The 23,076-nt window shown below is 43.8% G+C and overlaps 1 protein-coding gene and 1 long non-coding RNA gene across 2 annotated transcripts; both read right to left on the reverse strand.

Moving 5' to 3' along the window:
* Positions 1-486: 486 nt before the first annotated feature.
* LOC133367909 (olfactory receptor 13G1-like) lies at positions 487-1,410 on the reverse strand. The gene has a single exon (XM_061591996.1). It carries the CDS (start codon positions 1,408-1,410, stop codon positions 487-489), a length of 924 nt encoding a protein of 307 aa, XP_061447980.1.
* A 10,747-nt stretch (positions 1,411-12,157) lies between these two features.
* LOC133366307 (uncharacterized) lies at positions 12,158-22,487 on the reverse strand. Its single transcript, XR_009758378.1, has 3 exons — positions 22,294-22,487; positions 20,445-20,577; positions 12,158-15,073 (listed from the first exon to the last, which is right to left on the reverse strand). It is a non-coding gene; the product is annotated as an uncharacterized LOC133366307 (long non-coding RNA).
* Between the last annotated feature and the right edge of the window lie 589 nt (positions 22,488-23,076).

Genomic DNA, 23,076 nt, shown 5'->3' on the forward strand with positions numbered 1-23,076 from the left:
TTGCTTGAAACCAGCCAGATTTCTTTCCAACATGATGAGGGATCAGGGTGGAAGACAGGAAGGAATGTGGAAATATGTTGGTTTCATGCCTCCGAGCATTTATAGGCTCCAGGCTTGAGAAAGAACACGATAAACCTAGTCAGGGGCCTTAGACATAGGATATATGCAGGAAACACTACTTTGTGGCAACCCCAACATTACTTATGAAGAATTCCTGTGTCAATTGAGTCACGTTTTTTCCACTTCAAAATCCCAGCCAGTAATAAAGAGGAACATTTTAGGATCCATTTGGATGTATTTTCACTGAAAAGCTATTATGCATACAGATTGAAGAAAGCCTGAATTTTATGACCCACAATTGATTCCAAATCATATGTTGCATTTTGATTGCACATGAACAATCCAACAATTTACTTCTGCCAACTTTTATCCTGTTCTGTTCCTGCCCCTAACAACAACAACAGCAGCCGCATTGATTTTTGCAGATCAGACTTGAGGTCTCCGGAGCAACCTGACTCTTTCAATAATTGTCTTGAGTGCCTCTTTTACTTCTTTGTTTCTCAGAGAATATATGAGTGGATTAACAACTGGGGTTACCACTGAATACAGGAGAGAAACAAATTTGTCTAGAGAGTAGTCTGAGCTGGACCTTATACCTGTATATGTGTAAATGACTGAAGAGAAGAAAAAACTCACTACAATGAGATGGGAGGAACATGTGGAGAAAGCTTTCTTCTTCCCTTCAGTGGAACGGATTCTGAAGATAGCTCTCAGGATGAAGCAGTAAGATGTTATAGTCAACCCACAGGTACAAATACCATAAAACACATCTGCCACAAAAGTCATCATCTCATTCAGGCTGGTGTCAGAGCATGACAGCTTTAAAAGTGGGGGAATATCACAGTAGAAATGATCAATGATGTTAGAATTGCAGAAGGACAGCTGCAGCAGAAGTCCAGTATTAATAGAAGAATTGATAATCCCAGCAGCCCATACTGCCAAGGCTATGGCAACACACACTTCCTTCCTCATGATGACTGTGTACTGCAAAGGATGGCAGATAGCAGCATAGCGGTCAAAAGCCATAAACGAGAGGAGAAAAAGCTCTGTTCCCAAAGCCACTAGGAATAGATACATCTGTGTAATGCAGCCATAAAAGGAGATGGTGTTTCTGTGCGTCCAAAGAGTCTGGAGCAATTTTGGAGTTGTAATTGAGATAGAAAATACATTCACAAGGGACAAATTGATGAGCAGGAAGTACATGGGAGTGTGGAGTTTCCTGGAAGTGCATATGGTAAAGATGAGGATAAGGTTACTAACTAAAGCAGTAGAATAGATGAATGCAAATACCCCAAAGAGAAGTGTCTGTAATTCTGCAGAGCTAGTGAGACCGACCAGTTTAAACTCCATCGTAGCAGACTGGTTCTTTATTTCAGTATCTCTGATGCCAGTGTCCTAAACAGATAAATTGTATTGTAAATTGCATTAATTATCATCATTCATACATAGTTCATACCTTTCTCCATGGATGATAGTCCATCAAGTGGTTTATGTGCTCTACCTCATGTCCATAGGCAAGAAAAGCAGCAGAATTGCTGGGAGTAGGTCAGCTCACACATGTGATCTCCCCAGTCTTTTCCTACCTCTTCATCCTAGACGGTTGAATTTCTCTTCTCTCTGTTCATAGTGAAGCTTAGTTTTTGATCTCTACTCTGTTCTTTTCCCTTTTCCTTGAGCTCCTACTTGATAAGTGTGTTTGTTGTCTTCAGTACCTGTTTAAAAAAGAAAAAGACATTTGTCAGTGTCTTGGAAGTTTTCCCCCGTTCTGCTTCTCTCCATTTTCCCCTGCTTTCATTCCTTCCCCGCCTGGGCTAGTCAGAGCAGGAAATAGGGGCTTGTTTCAAGGGCATAGCCTGGCAGAATTAAAGCTACCTGTACACCCCCCGCACCCCAGCAAGGTGTGAGTGCGTGTGAGGTGCTCTGTGGAGAGGCTCTCTCCATACTCCAGCAAGATGTTTGTGAGTGAGAGTGAGTGGAAGAGTGAGCAATGGCAGCTAGCGATATCTTGCCTCAAAGTAAATGGCCTGAGTCTTCTGCAGGTTTCCCAGCCATAAGTGAGACAGCGTTGCCAGCACGCTCCGTAGTGGACTGCGGATTATCTCAGCCACCAATTCATAATGCTTTCAAGAAATCCAAGCACTTAGCAGGGACACTAGCAGATGGTTCAGACATCATCACCGTACCATCAGACCCCGCCAAAAAAAGAGTGGCTGCCATTTTGGAAGTGGTCCCCTAATTTGCCACCTCTAAAAAGAAAGCTAAAACTGCTCCCTCTGCTCCCTCAGGGAAGGCTCTTTTCTCAAGCTGGCCAGCTCCTTCTCTGCCTCCAGGGGGGCCAGGGACTATTACAAAGCCCAGTTCCAAGCCAGAGCTCAGCACTAGCAGCTGCAATCAGCACACTGTAAGTTCTCAAGCTATTCAGGAGGGCTGTACAACAGAGCTAGAAGGCCTCCCCCAAAATTATTTTCTACCTTCTCCTATATCAAGCTGCCCCATAAATCATCAAGCGCTAACAGAGGCAGTTTTCCATCTTCTTCAAATGTGGGTGATAGAGGAGGTGCTGGTAGACAAATGGTTCTCAGGAGTCTACTCCACCTTCTTCATCGTACCAAAATTCGACAAAACGTCCTGGAGAGCAATCTTGGACTTGAAGTTCCTGAACCACTTTGTCCGATACCAGACGTTCAGGATGGAGTCCCTTCTATCCATTAGGGATGCTCTCCATCAAAATGATTACCTGGAATTGATAGATCTCCAGGAGGCATACTTTCATGTTCCTATTCATCCCCAGCACAGATGCTACATCTGTTTCACCTATGATCATCAGCATTATCAGTACTGTGCAATGCCTTTTGGCCTGTCATCTGCTCCCCAGGTCTTCATGAAGATAATGATGGCCCTGGTAGCTTACCTTTGGTGCCAGGGCATCCACATTTATCCTTACCTTGATGACCTATTGATCCGGGCAGACACCTTCTCTCATGTGGACTGGGCTGTTCATCTCACGTTGCAAGTCTTGACGTCCCATGGTTTTCTCATCAACTACCCCAAGAATCATCTGGTTGCCACACAATGCCACACAGTGCACTTGGGGGCGATTCTTGGGGGAGGTCACATGTATGAGCCAACCTACTCCTAACAAATGTGCTGCTTTTCCTGCCTATAGACACTAGGTGGAGCCCATAACCCACTTTGTGGACTATCATCCAGAAGAAATTTGTTTCAGGTAAGGACCAAAATCCTCTTCTGTTTCATTCACTCTTATTCCTTCTCACCCTTTCTTTCTGTGAAAAATGGAGAAGGCATCTGTTTGACTTCCCCAGTCATTTGCAAGATTATGGGAAACAGGTCTAAAATCTCAGAAAATTTTGACACTGAGATACAATTCCATACAAAGTTAGTTAGAAATATGTCCCATTGACATCAAAGATGCCCAACACACTCAGGCAATTCCCCCCACAAGAAAGGACACATAGGGGTTCCGATTTAAGCAGGAACTGTCAAAAGAGCACCATGATCAACCTTTTCTTACATTTGCCATTCCTTGATGAGGATGAGTACCAGAAATGGTTTCAGGGAATGATTTAATGCTTAACCTGGTTTACACCATTTGTAGGTAAATGTGAGCATTTGTTGAGACATACTGATATTTTTTCCACTTTGGAAAGTCTCTGCTTTTATAGTGCTTCTCTATGAGCTGGTTAATTTACTATATCTTTCTGAAAATGTCATGTCATGTGTCTGATATACAACAAACTAACAAAACAGGCTTTGCACAGGCAACTACTAAGGGAAAGCTGATCAGGTGGAGCATCCTCTTAATGTTTACATGGGTATAATTGGAGTCAGTTTATGCACAGGAAAGTACAGGAAGAAATTGATCACACATCAAAACAAGATGTGCTGACAATCAAGGGGGACTGGAATGCAAAAGTAAGGAACAGAGAAGAACTAGGAATTGTGGGGAAATGGGGCTTAGTAGATAGAAATGAAGCAGGTGAAAGACTTACTGAATTCTGCGAAGCCAATAATCTGTTTCTTGCCAACACATTTTGGAGCGACCAAAAAGATGATTGTCAACCTGGACATCACCAAATGGTTAATACAGAAATCAAATTGATTATATAATTGGTAGCAGAAGATGGAGAAGTTCCATAGTTTCTGCAAAAACAATGCACACTGCTGTACAGATCACAAACTGGTAATATTGAAAATCAGAGTAATATCGAAAATCAGAGTAAAGCTAAAGAAGAAAAACAAAACAATCATAACACCAGAATACAATTTAAATAACATTCTGGAAGACTATAAAGAGCAAAGAAGGAACATATCTGAGGCTTTTACTGAGTTGATAGAGAACCAGAAGAACTATGGATTAAAGAATGTAATGTAAAAAGACAATACCACTAGCTAAATAATGTACAAAGACAATACCTCTAGCTAAAATGAGGGCTCATTCACAGGATGAATTACCGTGTGTTTGGTGCTACTTGCATCCCCTTTTAATTCACATGGTTAACAAGACGTTGCAGGCAAGCAGAAGCTATCACTCAGTTTTTCCATTTAAATCAGTTGTCTTCTGTAAAATATATTCCTTTACAGAGCAACACCTACGTGTGTGAATGGAAAACAGTGGATTGGCAGCTACCATTGAGCAGAAGTGTAGACCTTGATAATCTCTTATGATGGTAAAAGCACTGTGTTTAATAAGAAATTAGGCTCCCATGTGGATAAGCCCAAAGATGAAAGACAAAACTCTTAAAAGGAAAGCAAAAGCAAAAAGAGACAGAAATATGGTAGGAACCCTAAATGCAATAATACAGCAACTAGTACATAGGGACAAAGAGAATTATTATAACTATTGTATAGAAATAGAAGAGTATAATGAAAAGGTAGAACAACAACCTTATTCTAAAAGGTTAGAGAAATGAAAGGAAAATTTAAACCACACATTAAATAATAAACAGGGGAATACACTGACTGACCAAGATAAAATAAAAGGAAGATGGAAGCAATACACTGAAGAACTATATAAAAGAGATGCAAGGATGACAGATTCATTCACTGACGAACCATATGATGACGGCCCAGAAATCTTAGAATGCGAGGTGGAAACTGCTCTTAAAATACTTGGAAGAAACAAATCACCAGGAATAGATGCCATACCAATAGAGTTACTACAGCTTACCGTTACTGAATCTGTCCAAATTTTGCCAAAAATCTGTCAACAACTATGGAAAACAAAACAATGGCCCATAGACTGGAAACTTTCAATATACATCCCAATTCAAAGAAAGGGGATCCCAGGGAATGCACTAATTAATGACCTATTGCCTTAATATCCCATGCAAGTAAAGTAATGCTTAAGATACTACAGCAAAGGCTTTTACCATATATGGAGGGAGAAATGCCAGATGTTAAAGCTGGATTTAGAAAAGGAAGAGGCACCAGTGATCATATGACAAACATACGTTGGATAATGGAAGGGACTAAGGAATTTCAAAAGAAAATCAACCTGTGCTTTATAGATTATAGCAAAGCCTTTGATTGTGTAGATCACAAGAAAACTATGGAATGCTTTAAAAGAAATGGGGGTGCCATAGCTTCTTATTGTTCTGATGTACAACCTATACTCTGGACAAGAGGCTACTAAAAAGGTAGAATATGGAGAAACCAATTGGAAAGGGCACGGACAAGGGTGTATGTTATCACCTTATTTATTTAATCTATATGCAGAACATGTCATAAGGAAAGCGGGATTAGACCAAGATGAAGGAAGTGTGAAAATTGGAGGGAGAAATATCAGTTTAAGAAATGCAGACAATACCATACTACTAGCAGAAACTAGTATTGATTTGAAACGAATGCTGATGAAAATTAAAGAGGCAAGCACAAACTCAGGACTACAGTTGAACATCAAAAAGACTAAAGTAATGACAACAGAAGACATACAGTACCTTGCAAAAGTAATCAGATTCCTGACCAATGCTGTCATATTACTGAATTACAAATGGTACATTGTAATTTTGTTATCTATGATATTTTATTTTGAAACACTGAAACTCAAAATCAATTACAGTAAAGTGACATTGGTTTTATATTTGGAAATGTTTATAAGAAACATAAAAACCTGAAACATGTTGCAGCAGATCCCTGGCCAGCACAGCCTTGCTTTGGACTATTTGGCCTGATACTGTTTTGTGAGTGGAACAGCATTTCCATCTATAACCTGAAAAATGCCCAAACTTACGAGGAGATGCTTCAGCAATAGTCTACTCATTTCAAACAATACAGCTACAGCTGCAATGATAATTTATATATCATAAGCCGGTAGGAAAGGATTGGTCTCATTGCAATCAGTGTGAAACATTATTCTTCCCTAATTTGTCCCATTGATTTCAATGGGAAGTAAATTCAACTATCTTAAGTCTGCATCCAGCCCAAGGACATGACTTCCTTAAAAAAATTGTATAGTGTCTAGCACTACATTCAGACAATTTCAGTAAAACAGATCAGAGGCTCTACTCTCCCATACACACATGACATTAATTAAGCAATTCTGGCTGGATCAGGGATAATGCTATCATGACACTAAAAAGAGACTCTCTTTAGCTAGCTAGCTAGCTAGATATCTGTTCACCATCTTAGAAACTAAATACAACACAGCCAAAGTAGAATGATGAATGCTATGTGTGTTTATCCTCCATCAATGCCTCTTCTGACTACAAACACTTTATGTCTTGGATCCTAAAACAGGTTAATTGAGGGAACTTCATGGAAGAGAACTTTATTGTTCTGACCTGCATCCCAGGAGGTCAAGGATCCTTCTGAACACTATGGGCCGGTTTACATGCCAAAAAAATCTGCATCTGGTGCATTCTGCAGATCCTTTTAATTTGGACCGTTTACTTGACGTTTTAGTCAATGTGCGTCCATTCTACTGCTTTTCCCTTTAATTCCGGATTAAATGGATGCGACCAAAACCCGAATTTGCTTTTAAAATCCGCATCTGTGTCTACCGTGTATTACCTTTTAAGTGCCTTTTTTGGCTGTGCAGTTTCTTTGCCATTGGATCCTCCCTTTTCTCTGCCCCTTTAAATGTCTCTGGGCATCATTTTGTTTCCTGCTCTTGAGGAAGCAACTTCCGGTTGCTCTCGCCTTCCTTTCTCCTGCTTTCTCCCACTTCCCCTCCAATACATTACCTCCCCTACTCCTTTAAACAAAATCACGTTCCTCTCTTCAACAACTCCCCGAGTGTAGCAGGGTTGGAGCTCGTAAAATTCCTTCCTCGGAGCTGTGGTTTTGGCACTGTTTATGTCTAGCGTGTGTGACTCTAGCCCATTATTTATACATTTGGACTTTACCATATGCTTCCTCTTCACCAGTTCCCCATAGCAATCTGCAAACTATGTTTTAAACCTCTCAAGGTCTTCATTGCGTTTGTTGGTAGAAGAGGAGGCTGCCAAACAAATGGATATGCTGTGTGGACGCACAGAAAGTGGAAATGGGCATGACTATGAGGGGCCATGGCCATGACAATTCTGGAAGGACCCTGCACTTCTGAATTTGCCACTACACTACTGTCTTCATCAAAAAATACATAAGCTGGTATCCACATTTTCACAGAGATATTGTAATTGACATATCTTGCTTGCAATGATCCTAAGACAATCAATAGATTTAAGCAAAGACAATGAAAAAATCTAACAAAAAAGTAAGAGCAATAAGGAAAAAGATAATAAAAATAATTAAATATAGCTAAGTGAGGTTTCATTTATACAGTTTTGGTGAGCTTCATATATTGGCTGTGGAAATCGTACAGGTGAAAATAGGATCATAAAACAAATGGTGCTGAAATCTTGCAACTGCATCTTGTATGCTAGTGATTTATGAAAAGATGCCACTGTTCAATAAACTTGTTGGATGCTGCTTACCTCTTGTTATTTCTTCTATAAAAGGTAATTCTAGGGGTTTTTAAAAGTTTCTTCCCAAAATCTACTATAGCACTGAAATATTTCTAGCAATTTCAATTTCCAATTAGCATCAGGGACAAGCCTATAAAAAGTTCCAATGCCAATTTGTATTCTTTTTTTTTTTGGAGACAGAGTTTAGAACTTCATGTTTTCACTACCACCACCCAAATGTAATATAAAGTACAATTCAGATGCGGTATTTAAATTCAATTTTAGTTCATTAACAGAATGCTAAGTGCTTTGTCTTGCAGGAGTAAGAATCTTGCGGGAGCTGGGTCAGTTAAGATGAAATTAAAAATTTACCTTCATTCCTCTCTGCTGCTGCTTATTTTTTCTTGGCTGTTTTCTTTCTTTGTATAGCCTGAATTATTTTCTGTTTCAGCATCTGGAAACCTCCAGAGCCAATGGACTATCATTCATCTGAACAATGCTGACAACTAGTTCCTATCCTGTTGAAAATATTTATACTTTCTTAATAAAGCCATGGCAGTTTTGGATTCTTTCTTTTAATGAAATAATAGGACTACTGGGAGAAAGACCTTTGAGGCATCCCCAGGAAGGTGATAAAAATTCATCCTACTAGTTATTTCAAAATTGGGTGCATTTTCAAATACTCAACTTATATTTCCATTTTCAGGGAACTATCTGTTTTAGACACATGCTTAACTCCCCTGTTGAAGACGAAGAAACATAGAAACACTCAGGGCAGCTCATAATAAAATCACACACATACATAATAAAATTATACACAATAAAATACAAAACATTACAGTAAATTAAAATACATAGAGTACAATTAAAATACATAAAATACCATATAGGCTCACCCATCAGTCCCTCCCAAAGGATTTCTGGAACAAGATAGTTTTCACAAGTTTCCGGAAAACAATCAGGGAGGGAGCAGAACAGGCTTCTTGAGGGAGTGAATTCCAAAGCCTAGGAGCCACAACTGAAAAGGCTCCCTCTCGTGTGTCTGTCAGTATGACATCTTTAATTCCAGGCACACACAGGTGACCAGAGGCAGATGATCTTAAATCCAGGGGCGACTCAGGACTTCATGGACTCCATGACAACCATGGGGCTGTCCCAATATGTTAGTGGCCCAACACATATATCGGGGCATACTCTCGACCTTATTTTTGTTACTGGACATGGGGATAGTGGTCTGGACGTAGGGAGTTTTACATCTCTCCCTTTGTCATGGACAGATCACTGCTTGCTGAAGTTTAGACTTTCAGTGACCTTTTCCCTCCGCAAGGGTGTGGGACCTATTAAATTGGTCCGCCCCCAGAGACTAATGAATCCTGAAGGTTTTCAAAGGGCTCTGGGGGTTTTTCTGGCTGATAGGACCGGTGCTCCTGTCGAAGCCCTGGCTAATCTGTGGAATGCGGAGATGGCCCGGGCTGTCGACACGATCACTCCTGCGCGCCCTCTCCTTTGCAGGGCTCATTCAGCTCCTTGGTATACTCCAGAGTTGAGAGCTATGAAGCAAGATAGGAGACGGCTTGAGCGGAGATGGAGATGAACTCCCGACGAATGCAATTATACGCTGGTCTGTGCTTCCACCAAGCGGTATGTAGGAGTGGTGAGGGAGGCGAAAAAACAACACTTCGCCGCCACTATTAAGGCATCTCTCTCCCGCCCAGCGGAGCTTTTTAGAGTCGTCCGAGGGCTACTCCATCTAGGCCTGCAGGACACTGTAGATACATCGGTGGCCCGCTGCAATGAGTTTGCTGAGCACTTCCAGCATAAGATCTTACGCATCCGTCGGGACCTAGACTCTCATTCTATAGCAGTTAACCCTAGTGAGGTGTCTGGAGCACAGTTTTATCATGTTTTGTTGGATGAGTTTCAGTCGGTTCAGTTCGAGGACGTGGACAAGGTGCTTGGACAGGTACGTGCAACCACTTCGGTACTAGATCCTTGCCCCTCTTGGCTAATAAAAACTAGCAAGGAAGGAACAGTTGGCTGGGCCAAGGAAGTGATAAATGCCTCCTTGCGAGAGGGAGTGGTCCCTGGTTGTCTAAAAGAGGCAGCAGTGAGACCACTCCTGAAAAAGCCTTCCCTGGACCCAGAGGATTTCAGCAGCTACAGACCAGTGGCGAACGTTCCATTCCTGGGCAAGATCTTGGAACGAGTGGTTGCTGACCAGCTCCAGGCGCTATTGGATGAAACCGATTATCTAGATCCATTTCAATCGGGTTTCAGGCTTGGTTTTGGCACTGAGACGGCCTTGGTCGCCCTGTTTGATGACCTATGATGGGAGAGAGACAGAGGGAGTGTAACTCTGTTGATTCTCCTTGATCTCTCAGCGGCTTTTGATACCATCGACCATGGTATCCTTCTGGAGAGGCTTGCAGAGTTGGGAGTTGGAGGCACTGCGTGGCAGTGGTTCCGCTCCTACTTGGCGGGCCGTCTCCAGAAGATAGTGCTTGGGGAACATTGCTCGACACCATGGGCACTCCAATGTGGGGTCCCGCAGGGTTCGGTTTTGTCTCCCATGCTTTTTAACATCTATATGAAGCCGTTGGGTGCGGTCATCAGGAGTTTTGGAGTGCGTTGTCACCAGTACGCTGATGACACGCAGCTCTACTTCTCCTTTTCATCCTCTTCAGGTGAAGCGGTCAATGTGCTGAACCGTTGCCTGGACGCGACAATGGACTGGATGAGAACTAACAAACTGAGACTTAATCCTGATAAGACTGAGATGCTGTTGGTGGATGGTTTCTCCAATCAGATGGTGGATACATATCCCGTCCTGAACGGGGTTACACTCCCCCTAAAGGAACAGGTTCATAGTCTGGGAGTCGTTCTAGACTCTTCCCTGTCACTTGAGGCTCATGTAGCCTCGGTGGCACGGAATGCGTTCTACCAACTTCGGTTGGTAGCCCAGCTACGTCCCTACCTGACTAAGGAGGATCTTACATCAGTAGTACATGCTCTGGTAACCTCACGTTTGGATTACTGTAATGCGCTCTACGTAGGGCTACCTCTGAAGATGGTTCGGAAGCTACAGCTAGTGCAAAATGCGGCGGCCAGACTGCTAACAAGAACGAAGCGATCGGACCATATAACACCTGTTCTGGCCCGCTTGCACTGGCTTCCAATATGCTTCCGGGCCAGATTCAAAGTGTTGGTATTAACCTACAAAGCCTTATACGGCGTGGGACCACAATATCTGTCGGAACGCCTCTCCCGTTATGAACCGGCTCGTACACTACGGTCTGCTACGAAGGCCCTCCTCCGGGTCCCGACCCATAGGGAGGCCCGGAGGGTGGTGACAAGATCTAGGGCCTTCTCAGTGGTGGCCCCTGAACTATGGAATAGTCTCCCCGAGGAGGTGCGCTTGGCACCGACCCTATCATCCTTTCGGTGCCAAGTTAAAACCTTTCTCTTCTCCGAGGCATTTTAATTTTTTTGTTAAGGATGGTAATGTTTGTAATTTGATCTTAGTTATGCAGTTTTTAGATTGTGAAATTTGATTTTAGATTGTGATGCTTTTGTATTTTCCTGTATTTTATTGTATTTATGTTCACCGCCCAGAGAGCTATTGCTAGTCGGGCGGTATATAAGTTTTAAAAATAAATAAATAAATAAATAAATAAAAAGAGAAGGGTGGAAGAGGCTGGAAGAGTTTGTCCTTTGCCAAGAAGGTCTGTGATTGGGGACGGGACTCTTACCACAGGATTTGCAGCATGGAAGGGGAGATCTTGCTTCTCTCTCCCTCCTTCCCTCTTACATTTAGACACACACAGATATATCTTGCTTCCACTCCTCTCTTTCTTAATTACTTACACACAGTGAGACACACACACACACAGAAGAGATCTTGCTTCTCTCTCTCTCCTTCTCGCTTACTTACACTTCCTCTCTCTCTCTCTGTAGCTGGTTGCAAAGAGATCCTTCTCATTAAAAATGCAGTTCATGAATAGGGTTGCCAGGTTCAGGGCCTGAGACTGATCCTGTATCTTTAGGAGATGAGAAAGTCAGCCAAGTGCAGGTGTTCTTGTAACACTTGTTGTGAGATAAGCCAGTCTGTCTCTCGCTCTGGTCATTTGTAAAAACAAACAGCAGTCCAGGAGTAAAACTACAAAAACATGTTTTATTTTTAGAAAGAGCACTCACAGTCATCAGCAAGATGATTGGGGTCGACCAGCAATAGACATTAGACATGGGTTTCTTATATCCTCAGGCACTGAGGTTGCAGGAAACACACCATATATGGCACACTCCATCATTCACACTTGCTGGCTAAGTTCCAGTTACAATAGTTTCAAATTGTTCTTTGTGTATTCTCTACATAGTTTTCAAGTCTGCCCTGCTTCAGCCTTGCATTCTGCTGAACAAGCGTTATCAGCCTGCTTTGCCTGAAGGCTTGAAGCCATAACATAGGATAGCAAGTGAAAGTGGCCTTCACTAAGATGTCAGTGTGTGCTGCCTATAGAATTGTAGAGCAAAAGTAACTCAGAACAAACTTCCCTGAATGAGATTCATAAAGACAGGAAAATAGATTTGTGGGAAAAGATGGGTTTGTGAGCCCCAAAATCTCAACAATCCCCCCTTAGACCCTTCTGAATGCCTGCATATCAGAGGGTCACTTCTGGGAATACTGGTAATATTGGGCATCAATTTTTGCTTGTATTTCATTAACCCCATTCATAGTCAGCATCTGCATTTTAACTGCTTGAGGTTTACACCAAGAGAAAAACATGTTCATAATGTTAGGCAGATTACCTATACACTGGAAACAGCAACATATCAGAACGAGAGAAGATGAGGCTTATAAGACTGACAGCAAGACATTTTAACCAACTAAGATTAGGAAGCCAGGACCACAACCACGACCACCAATCAGTGGGCTGAGGTTGTACTCGCACTTAGTCAACTTAGCAATTTCTTGAACAGTATCTGTTATGAGGTTTCCATTATCGTCAATTTTTGTGCAACAGTCAGTTATGTTTAAGTATCCACAGAGGGGGCCCCTCTGGCCTAATAGCATATCCAATGCTAAATGATTTTGGAGCATCATCTGGCGGATTTGTTGCACCTCAGAATTTAAAAGAAGCAGTGCCTCCCCTGTTTCATTAGCAAGATCTCTACTACTGCTTGCAAACGTATTATAGCATTTGTCATGGTACGAACGCCCCTGATCCGTATCCATGACCAGGTGAGAGGAGCATAGTCATTTACAATTTGTTTGGAGTCTTTAAGTTCATGCTTGGCACGAAAATAAAGGTGAGGGTGATAAATGGCAGGAGTATCATGAGAATGAATATGAAAAGGAGGAAGCAATGTTCCAATGTAACAGATCCCAGCCCAATTTTCAGGTAAGGCTTTATAAGCCTTGTTGCCACAAATCCAATAATGTCCTGATAGTGCTTCTTTTCCGTTTGGGGCATACCCTTGATATGTTTCATAGGTGTACTTTGAGGAGAGTGGTTCTTCATTATACCCTTCCCATGGCAAACTATTCCAAAAATGTGAGTCCCCATATACTCCCAGTTGACTGGACTCTATGCATTTTCAGACACTAAATGCCCAAGATGTATTTGATAAGAAGAATGGTGTAAAACCAGTAACAAAACTAGTTGCAGATTTCCAGCCAAGCTTTGTCTCATTAAACCAATGTAAACCCTCAGTTATATTTTTATCCCAGCAGGGCTGGCCTGCTAAATCACATCCCCTTGGCCAGTGTAACTCATGTTGTTTAGCCTCGCAGGTCTTGTTCCATTTAGCATACCACGTGGTGCAATCTATTGGACCATTGTATACAGAATGAGTCCACCAATGCTGTGCCCATTTGCACCTGCTTATTCCCAAAACAGTACAACTTTTTGTTGTGCAATTTCTAACACAATGGTACCCTGGAGTGGGTGTTACAGACCAATATGTGTTACTGGGAATTTGATAGTCACGCCATGTACTATTCTTATGGAGTGTGTCATCATCCAATCAATAAGGGGATGTTAATTCCATGGGAGTGAGTGGGAGTACTCTAAAGGGTAATAAATCCTGGGGGGTGATACCTGAATGCAGACATAGCCAACAGGTCTTGAGATTTAAATGGGTAGCTGTAAATTGCAGCAGTCCAAGTACTGAATTATGTTCTTTAGCAAGGTCTGGGAAAGGGATATGGAAGGATAGATATATGTTGTATAGCATTTGGTTTTGAGCTGTGTCTGTTTCCCATTCAGGCAATGGACTGACATGGGATAACACACCCCATTTTTGCATGGAGTAGTTTTTCTGCCATAGGACTTTGATTTTTGCACACTGGGGGGTTAAGGGAGAAATACACAATTGTTTACCGTCTTGAACAGTAATTACCAGTTCTTCTGCATCACAAGAGGCCATGGACTGGTATAGGGTGATAATGAAATATGGCTGTAAGTAACTATATGGAACAGCACATTTCTGTTGTCTACAAGCAAAGCATAACCAACACATACTAGGCTCCATAGGGAGAGAAGTACATATGGTAAGAATCAGCATTAGACTGGCCATGGCCCCATGGAAGTTGTTGGACACAGATCGTAGGAGGCCCACCATCTTACCTCTTTCGGTTTTCCACACCAGTATGCTTGGTAAAATGGCTTGGCACACCAAAGGCAAATGAAAACAATGATTATAAGGGAACAAATTAGGAACACAGAAAAGCAAGCACTTTCAGATTCACACAGTTCATGCAGGGTGGCCATCAGATGTCAGGCATCTTGGAACAGGCTGGCAATGTACCACCTGTCTTCTTTTGGGTCCCTCCTGAGCTTAAGAGCCGGAACGGGTCTGGCAACCTCTTGGCTGTGGTTGATGACAGCAGGTTTGATGTGGCTGTGATGGATCCAGGTATTCCACTTAGCGATCTTGACAGCTGTATGAGTGGTAAGGAGTATCTGGTACACACCCAACCAGGAAGACGCCAAAGCAGTGGTCCTGGAAAAAGACTTTATCCAGATCCAGTCACCTGGTGGGAGGTGTGAAGATGCTCCTCCAACGGCAAGGTCTGCATCAGGGCAGCAGAGGACCACAGACATTGAAGGCTTCTGGAAAGAGAAATCAAATAAGCATGTAACAAATTGTCTCCTCCCACAAGATTAAAGGACCTCGGGTCTAACCCTCTGGTGGTGGGCACAGGGTGTCCAAACAGCATTTCATATGGTGAGATCCCACAATCAGCACGTGGTCTGGTACGCAAGTGGAAAAGAACTATGGGCAACACCAGGGGCCACTGCAGTTTCATCTCCTGGCATAATTTACCAAAAAGGGATTTAATTTCTCTGTTAACCCTCTCAGTTCCACCTGAGCTTTGGGGGTGATGTGGGGCATGGAGATTGTGTGAAATACCAAAGGAAGTATACAGTTTCTCCAACACCTGATGCAAGTGTGTACCTTGGTCAGAGTCAATGGCAAGCAGAGGTCCAAACCGTAGCACTATGTCCTTCATAAGGAACCTGAGCACCACTGCAGCTGTGGCATGGGCCACTGGGCAAGCCTCTACCCAGTGGGTGAGCTGGTCTCGGCAGACAAGAACATACTTATACCCTTGTGAGGCAGGTAAGGAGATGAAGTCAATCTGCAGTCTTTCAAAGGGTAGAGTAGCCCATGGCTGCCCCCCTTTGTGTCTTTTATGCTTAGTAGACGAGTTAAAGGCTTGGCAAGTGGTACAGGCTCGAGCTATGCGTGTAGATTCTTGATATGCACCTGGGGCAAACCAGCATGCTCGTATGGCATCTACAAGGGCTTGGACTCCACAATGGCCTTTGTCATGAAGCTGCACACAGAGTAAGTGTATGAGGCATCTTGGGGCAATGGGGCACCCGTCTGGAACTGTCCAGATGCCATTTTGGCAGGTAGCCTTGTGCTTTTGGTCCCAGTCTCTTGTTTCCTGGGCAGAAAGAAAATCTGCATACTGTTTTAGAGGAGTCATTTCAAAAACAGGCGCTTCTACAGATAGAGTCAATGGTTGCAATGCTGCCCAGCGTGCTACTGCATCAGCATAATTGTTACTTTGGAAAGAAGCGATGAGTCCTTCTGGTGGGCGGAGCAATGCATGACAGCTATTTTCTTGGGCAGGTGAATGGCGTCTAGTAAGGCCAATACCTGGTGTGCATGTGCAATGTGCTGTCCATTGGCAGTCAAAAATCCTCTCTGTTTCCATAGAGCACCAGTGGCATGGCATATGCCAAATGCATACTTTGAGTCTGTGTAAATATTCACTGTTACATCTTTCGCTCTTTACATGCTTCAGTAAGGGCAACAAGTTCAGCTGCTTGTGCCCCCTGGTGTGGAGGCAAAGGTGCAGCCCATACAATGTTATATAGAGTCACTACAGCAGCTCCTGTAAAACGATGCCCTTCCACCATGTAAGAGGAGCCATCCGTAAAATACTCACAGTCGGCATTTTCCCAAGGCACATCCGTGAGGTCTGACCTGGGAGTCTCAACCTGTTGAATAACTTGGAGGCAGTCATGCACCACTGGACTCTCTGGGTCCACATCAGGAAGCAGGGTGGCAGGATTGAGGGTGGAACATCTCTCCAGCTGTAGGTTTGACGCTGCTAGGAGTTCAGCCTCATAGTTCACCAGGTGCTGATGGGAAAATGCTTGGGTTTGACATTTTAGTAATATGGCAGAGACTTCATGAGGGACCAAGACAAGCGGTGGGTAACCCATCACCAGAGCTTGGAAAAGTTACTTTTTTGAACTACAACTCCCATCAGCCCCAGCCAGCATGGCCACTGGATTGGGCTGATGGGAGTTGTAGTTCAAAAAAGTAACTTTTCCAAGCTCTGCCCATCACCATGTCCTTGGACTTCTGGACCAATAGGATGGTGGCTGCCAGTGCTCTCAGGCAGCCTACTGCACCTCTTGTTACTGAGTCAAGCTGCACTGAATAGTATGCTACTGGACGTTGTCTAGACCCATACTCTTGACAGAGAACACCTGAGGCAAAGCCCAACCGTTCATGCACATACAGTCTGAAAGGTTTGTCATAATTCGGTAGGCCCAAGGCAGGGGCCCTAGTTAAAGTCAGTTTTATGGTTTGAGGAGCTGAGTGAGCTCAGGTGTTGCTACAACCCTGTCTGGTACGTCCTTCATAGTGAGTGCAACCAGAGGTTTTGTTAACTCACCAAGGGCTGGTATCCAAGGCCTGCAGAAACTCAGAGTACCCAACAGTGCTCGCACTTGCCGCTTGGTGACTGGCAGCAGGATTTGCAGTATTGCTTGGATACGTTCCTCTGACAGTTCACATTGGCCTGGGGCAATGACATACCCCAAATACTTTACCTTGGTACTGGCAAACTGCAGTTTTCCAGGGGATGCCTTGTGTCCCCTCTCTGCTAGCTGGCACAACAGAGCTTGAGTGTCCTGGATACACACATCCCTAGAAAACGAAGACAGGAGCAAATCATCGATGTATTGCATTAAGTGGGACCCTGCTGGCAGCATGATGGAGGCCGGGTCTTTGGCCAGTATCTGTGAAAACAACGTAGGACTCTCAGTGTAGCCTTGTGGGAGCCGGGCCCAACAAAGCTGACCTTCTACATTCCTGTCAGCTGTCCTTGATCTCCAGGTTAAGGCAAACAGGTATTGTGTGTCCCGATATACTGGAATGCTAAAGAAAGCAGCACACAAGTCAATAACAGTGAAGGAAACAGCATTATGAGGTATGCCAGTAATAATGGTAGCTGGGTTTGGAACAACATGGGCACGTGGAATGACATAGCTGTTTATGAGTCTGAGGTCATGTATGAAGTGGTAAATGGGCTTCCCGTCTTCATCCACCTTGGGTTTCTTAACAGGCAAGATAGGTGTGTTGCAAGGAGAAGTGCAGGGCCGAAGAACCCCTTGCGCCAGGTATGCATCAATTAATTTTTGAATGGGTTGCATGGCTTCAGCTGGGATTGGAGGGAGGTCCTGGCTTTACCTGAATTGTGACTGGGCTTGCTGATTTTAAAAGGCCCACATCAGTGGTTGACCATCCCCATAAACTCGTGGGGACACCTTGCAGCTCTGGTGGTATTTGCGGCTCAGTAGGAGGTGCAGAAGTAACACCTAGCACCATAGCCAAATTATGAACTTGTGAATTTGGAATGTCCAATAGGAGGCCATCTGGAGCACAATGGATGGTAGCCCTTAGCTTGCACAGAAGATCACGACCTAAAAGACTAACAGGAGACTGGTTAGTTAGTAAAAAGTAATGAGTCAAAGACAAAGGTCCCACAGTCACGCATAAATCTTCAGAAACATTCACAGTAAAACCTTTCCCCCCCACTCCCATAATGTGATCAACTCCCTGTGTCTTGCATTTCAGGTCCTGTGGTAGTACATTTAAGAGTGATCTAGAGGCTCCAGTGTCCAGGAGGCAAGGATAGGTAGTGTTACCTACTTTCAAATTCACAAAGGGCTCCCCCCCTTTGTGTGTGGGCTATGGGAACGCAGGCAGCTTGCAAAACGTGAATTTCCCTGTCCCACCCCCCAGTCTGGGAGCCATCCCACTCATGTCATGCAGTCGTTTGATACTCATCCAGGGCGGAATCAACAGGGTACTGCTGCGTTGGTGTGCTTGGAGGGGGTGGGGGAAACTTCTGGTCCGGACCTTGATGGTAGAATGGCACCTATGGAGCTTGATAGTTGCCAGCTGCTTCATCTCTTTGTCTAGTTCTGCACTCTCGACACATATGCCCAGGTCTTTTACAATAAAAACAGGTGGGGAGGTCTGTACTTACAGGTGGGCTCCTTCCTCCTCTGCCAGAGTGATCCCTGCCACCAGAGCCTCTTCCTCTGCCACGATAGGCACTCTGCCCTTGGAAACCCTGTAAAGAACTTGCAAGCAATTTTATCTCATCCCTGCATTCTTTTTTTCTTTTATTGCGTCCTTTTCTCTTCTGCCTTCAAAAAGATAGGCTGCAGTCCCTCAGATTTCACTGATTGTCTTCCCGCTCCACCCAGGACAGATTTTTGAAAGTACAGTCTTATATCTGGGGCTGCTTGATTCACAAATGCGGCAGCTATAGCTTTTTGGTCTCTTTCATTTTCCGGGTCTAACTGAGTTTAGTGCTGTGCCCCTTCTATTATGGGTGTATAAAATACATCTGGGTGTTCATCTGATGTTTGAACAGTAACATGGAACTTCTCCCAATTTATGGGTTTTTTTTTGCAGTTTCTTGTAATGCCCTCAGCAGTGTATCTTTTGCCTGCTGGAAGGTGTTCCAATGGCCCCCATCTGCACGATCATTATAGTCCCAATGTGGATCCTGCCTGGGCCATTGAACGAAATTAACATTGCCAGCAGCTCCAGCTGCATTGTTGTCATTTTCCACTTTTATACAATTTTCCAGTACAGCCCTTTTTTTGTACACTGTCAGGAGAGCATCTAATAGGTCATTGATATCAGCCCAGTTGGGGTTATGAGAACATATGATAGTTTGTATTTGTTTGATTACTGTCTGTGGGTCAGCATGGAAACTACGGGTTTGCTGTTGCCATGTTACTATATCGCCTGGGGCAAATGGGTAGTGCGTGAACACCTCAGTGAGCCATTCCCCCACTGCTCCTGGTCCCCGAATAAACTGTCCCCTGAGGGGGGTGACCAGTTGAGGGGGAGCAGGACACCAGGGGGCAATGCCGTCCCACCCCTGTACAGAAACGGCAGCAGACTGTGGCGAATTAACATGTGGCTCAGCAACTCCCTGCTCCGCATCCGGTAGTTTGTCTGAGTTGTATGGGGGTGGGTGTATCAGTTGGCCACTGGTATTTGGGCAAATGCCATCGCTGAGCCTAGCCCAGCAAAACCAATATGAAAGTTGATTGGGTGCCAAATCCTCTAAATGAGGCCGCAAACCTTTAAGCTTGCAATAATCAAAAGTTCCCCCTTGTGGCCAAATTAACTGTCCTTGTTCATCCAGAAACCATTCCCAGTTACAACACAAGTACACAAGCTGCTTCTTGGTCATTCCCAGCTGAACCGGGAGTATTCCTTTGTCCCACGCCTGCAATACCTTACTCAGTGGTGTTCCCTTCGATACTTTATTATGAGTGGAACCAATTTTCCTTGCCCTATAAACCTTTTAAAAGGCTCGGTGTTGACACCCCTTGGCTTTGCCACTTCGTTAGGTGGAGGCTGCCCTAATGACAGTCCAAGACCTTAAATTACTTGGGACAACACAGGCACTCTTGTTTCCATGCTTGTGACTCAGCAGACGAACAACAAGACATCAATCATTTATACCACACTGCACATTCAAAACAGAGAAAATTTGGCAGGGGACAAAACAAAACACAAAAAAAAAAGAAAAAGGAAAGAGCAAAAATGACTAATAAAAACAATTCTTTTACTCCTAGCCTGCTGCATGCACAATCCCTGACCAATTTTATAGCCTTATACTTCTTCGGAGACCAAGAAATTCCTCACCTATGGAATGCAAAGGATCCTGTGCCGGTTGGTGAGCTTTCAGGCGGTCTCACGCAGGGGAGCCCTCAGGCAAGCGAGACGTCCCGGCGGAGTCACCAGAATTGTTGTGAGATAAGCCAGTCCGTCTCTCGTTCTGGTCATTTGTAAAAACAACAAACAGCAGTCCAGGAGTAAAACTACAAAAACATGTTTTATTTTTAGAAAGAGCACTCACACTCATCAGCAAGATGAGTGGGGTCGACCAGCAATAGACATTCAACACGGGTTTCTTATACCCTCAGGCACTGAGGTTGCAGGAAACACACCATATATGGCACACTCCATCATTCACACCTGCTGGCTAAGTTCCAGTTACAATAGTTTCAAATTGTTCTTTGTGTATTCTCTACATAGTTTTCAAGTTTGCCCTGCTTCAGCCTTGCATTCTGCTGAACAAGCGTTATCAGCCTGCTTTGCCTGAAGGCTTGAAGCCATAACATAGGATAGCAAGTGAAAGTGGCCTTCACTAAGATGTCAGTGTGTGCTGCCTATAGAATTGTAGAGCAAAAGTAACTCAGAACAAACTTCCCTGAATGAGATTCATAAAGACAGGAAAATAGATTTGTGGGAAAAGATGGGTTTGTGAGCCCCAAAATCTCAACACGCTGTAAAGGGAAAAATCACATGGTGGAATTCTCTTCCTCCTGCACAGCTTTTCAAGATACAGAAGACCTTTTGGTTGCCAGGCCCAGCCTCCCAGATGTCTTCTGTATCTTCAAAAGTTGTTCAGGGGAAGGGCAGTCCACCTTGTGGTTTTTCTCATTACAGTGTTGCAAGAACACCTGCACTTGGCTGACTTTCTCTTCTCCTAAAGATACAGGATCAGTCTCAGGCCCTGAGCCTGGCAACCCTATCCATGAAACAGAATTGCCTCTTGGTTAAGGGATGTAGGAAGGTGGGGGAGAGAGAGGGAGAGAGATGTCTTGCTGTCACTGCATTTGCAATGCAGCAGCACAGAGGTAGTGAAAGACCCGGAAGGAAAGCAACTGCAACTGCATGTTGCTATTTAATTTTTGCAGTCCTGTTCCAGATGTTCTCCCTGTAGCTTGGGAAGGGTGAAGGGGTGGACTGCAAAGTACAGGAAAATAACAGTAAATCAAGCTGAAATATAAACAAATGGCTTCAAACAGACTCTAATCAAGGCAAGAAGTAGCAGAGGGCTTCCAGTTGAAGCTCCAAGGAGGTGAGTAAGCAAAACTACTAGGCAAGAGAACTGCAATCCAGTACAGACTTACCTGGGAGTAAGTCCCATTGAACCCAAAGGAGCTTACTTCTTAGTAGGCATATACTGGATTGCAGATTTAGATATAAAAAGAAAAAAATGTAGAAAAAGAAGTTTTGAAAACAAAGCGCCCACTGTCACTCCACATGAACTACTGTGTATCACCATGAAAATGTACAGGGTTGTTATGCAAGCGTTTCTGAATTCAGGACTATAGGTTTTGTAAGGTTTTGTTTTGAAATGAGCTTATGGGAAGCAACACGGGGGTATGGGGGTATTTTTAAATTGTGGAATGTGAAAAATCCATGCTGGCTATAATATACAGCCACACTCCTGTCAGTTGAGGATTGTAAGAAGGGAAAGGGGAGAGAGAAAAAGAGAAGGGTGGAAGAGGCTGGAAGGGTTTGTCCTTTCCCAAGATGGTCTGTGATTGGGGGGGAAAGGCTCTGAGGACAGGATTTACAGCATGGAAGGGGAGATCTTGCTTCTCTCTCCCTCCTTATTGCTTACTTTCACACACACACAAACACAGAGAGAGAGAGAGAGAGAGAGAGCTTGCTTCCCCTCCTCTTTTTCTTTCTTACTTACTTTCACAGAGAGATCTTGCTTCTCTCTCTGCCCTTCTTGCTTACTTACTCTCTCTGTAGCTGGTTGTGGAGAGCTCCTTCTCATTAAAAAGACACTTCATGAAACAGAATCTCCTCCTGGTAGAGGGATGCAGGAAGGTGGGGGGAGAGAAAGAGAAAGGTGGAAAGGACTAGAGGGGTTTGGGGTGAGGTTGTTCTTCCTCCAGAGACCTGGGAAATAACTGCGGGGGGGGGGGAAGAACTGCAAGGAGGAAAGAAATTATTGAAAGAGGACGCTTGCCTGCTTCCTTGTCTTGCTGTCACTGCATTTGCAATGCAGCAGCACAGAGGTGGTGAAAGACCCAGAGGGAAAACAACTGCAATTGCACATTGCCATTTAATTTTTGCAGTCCTGCTCTGGATGTTCTCCCTGTAACTTGGGGAGGGTAAAGGGGTGGACTGCAAATTGCAGGAAAATAATTCTAAATCAAGCTGAAATATAAACAAATTGCTTCTAACAGACTCTAATCAAGGCAAGAAGTAGCAGAGGGCTTCCAGTTGAAGCTCCGAGGAGGTGAGTAAGCAAAACTACTAGGCAAGGGAACTGCAATCCAGTACAGACTTACCTGGAAGTAAGTCCCATTGAACCCAAAGGAGCTTACTTTGTAGTAGGCACGTATTGGATTGCAGTCTTAGATATAAAAAGAAAAAAAATGTAGAAAAAGAAGTTTTGAAAACAAAGCCCCAGCAGTCACTTCGCATGAACTACAAACATGCAGCAACCCCATAGCAAGACATAACAATG

This window comes from Rhineura floridana, chromosome 11, assembly GCF_030035675.1.
Source record: "Rhineura floridana isolate rRhiFlo1 chromosome 11, rRhiFlo1.hap2, whole genome shotgun sequence".
Classification (NCBI taxonomy): Eukaryota; Metazoa; Chordata; class Lepidosauria; order Squamata; family Rhineuridae; genus Rhineura; species Rhineura floridana.

What these genes read in the sequence shown, in the direction of transcription:
- LOC133367909 (XM_061591996.1), bottom strand. Translation starts at nt 1,410, where the DNA reads ATGGAGTTTAAACTGGTCGGTCTCACTAGCTCTGCAGAATTACAGACA.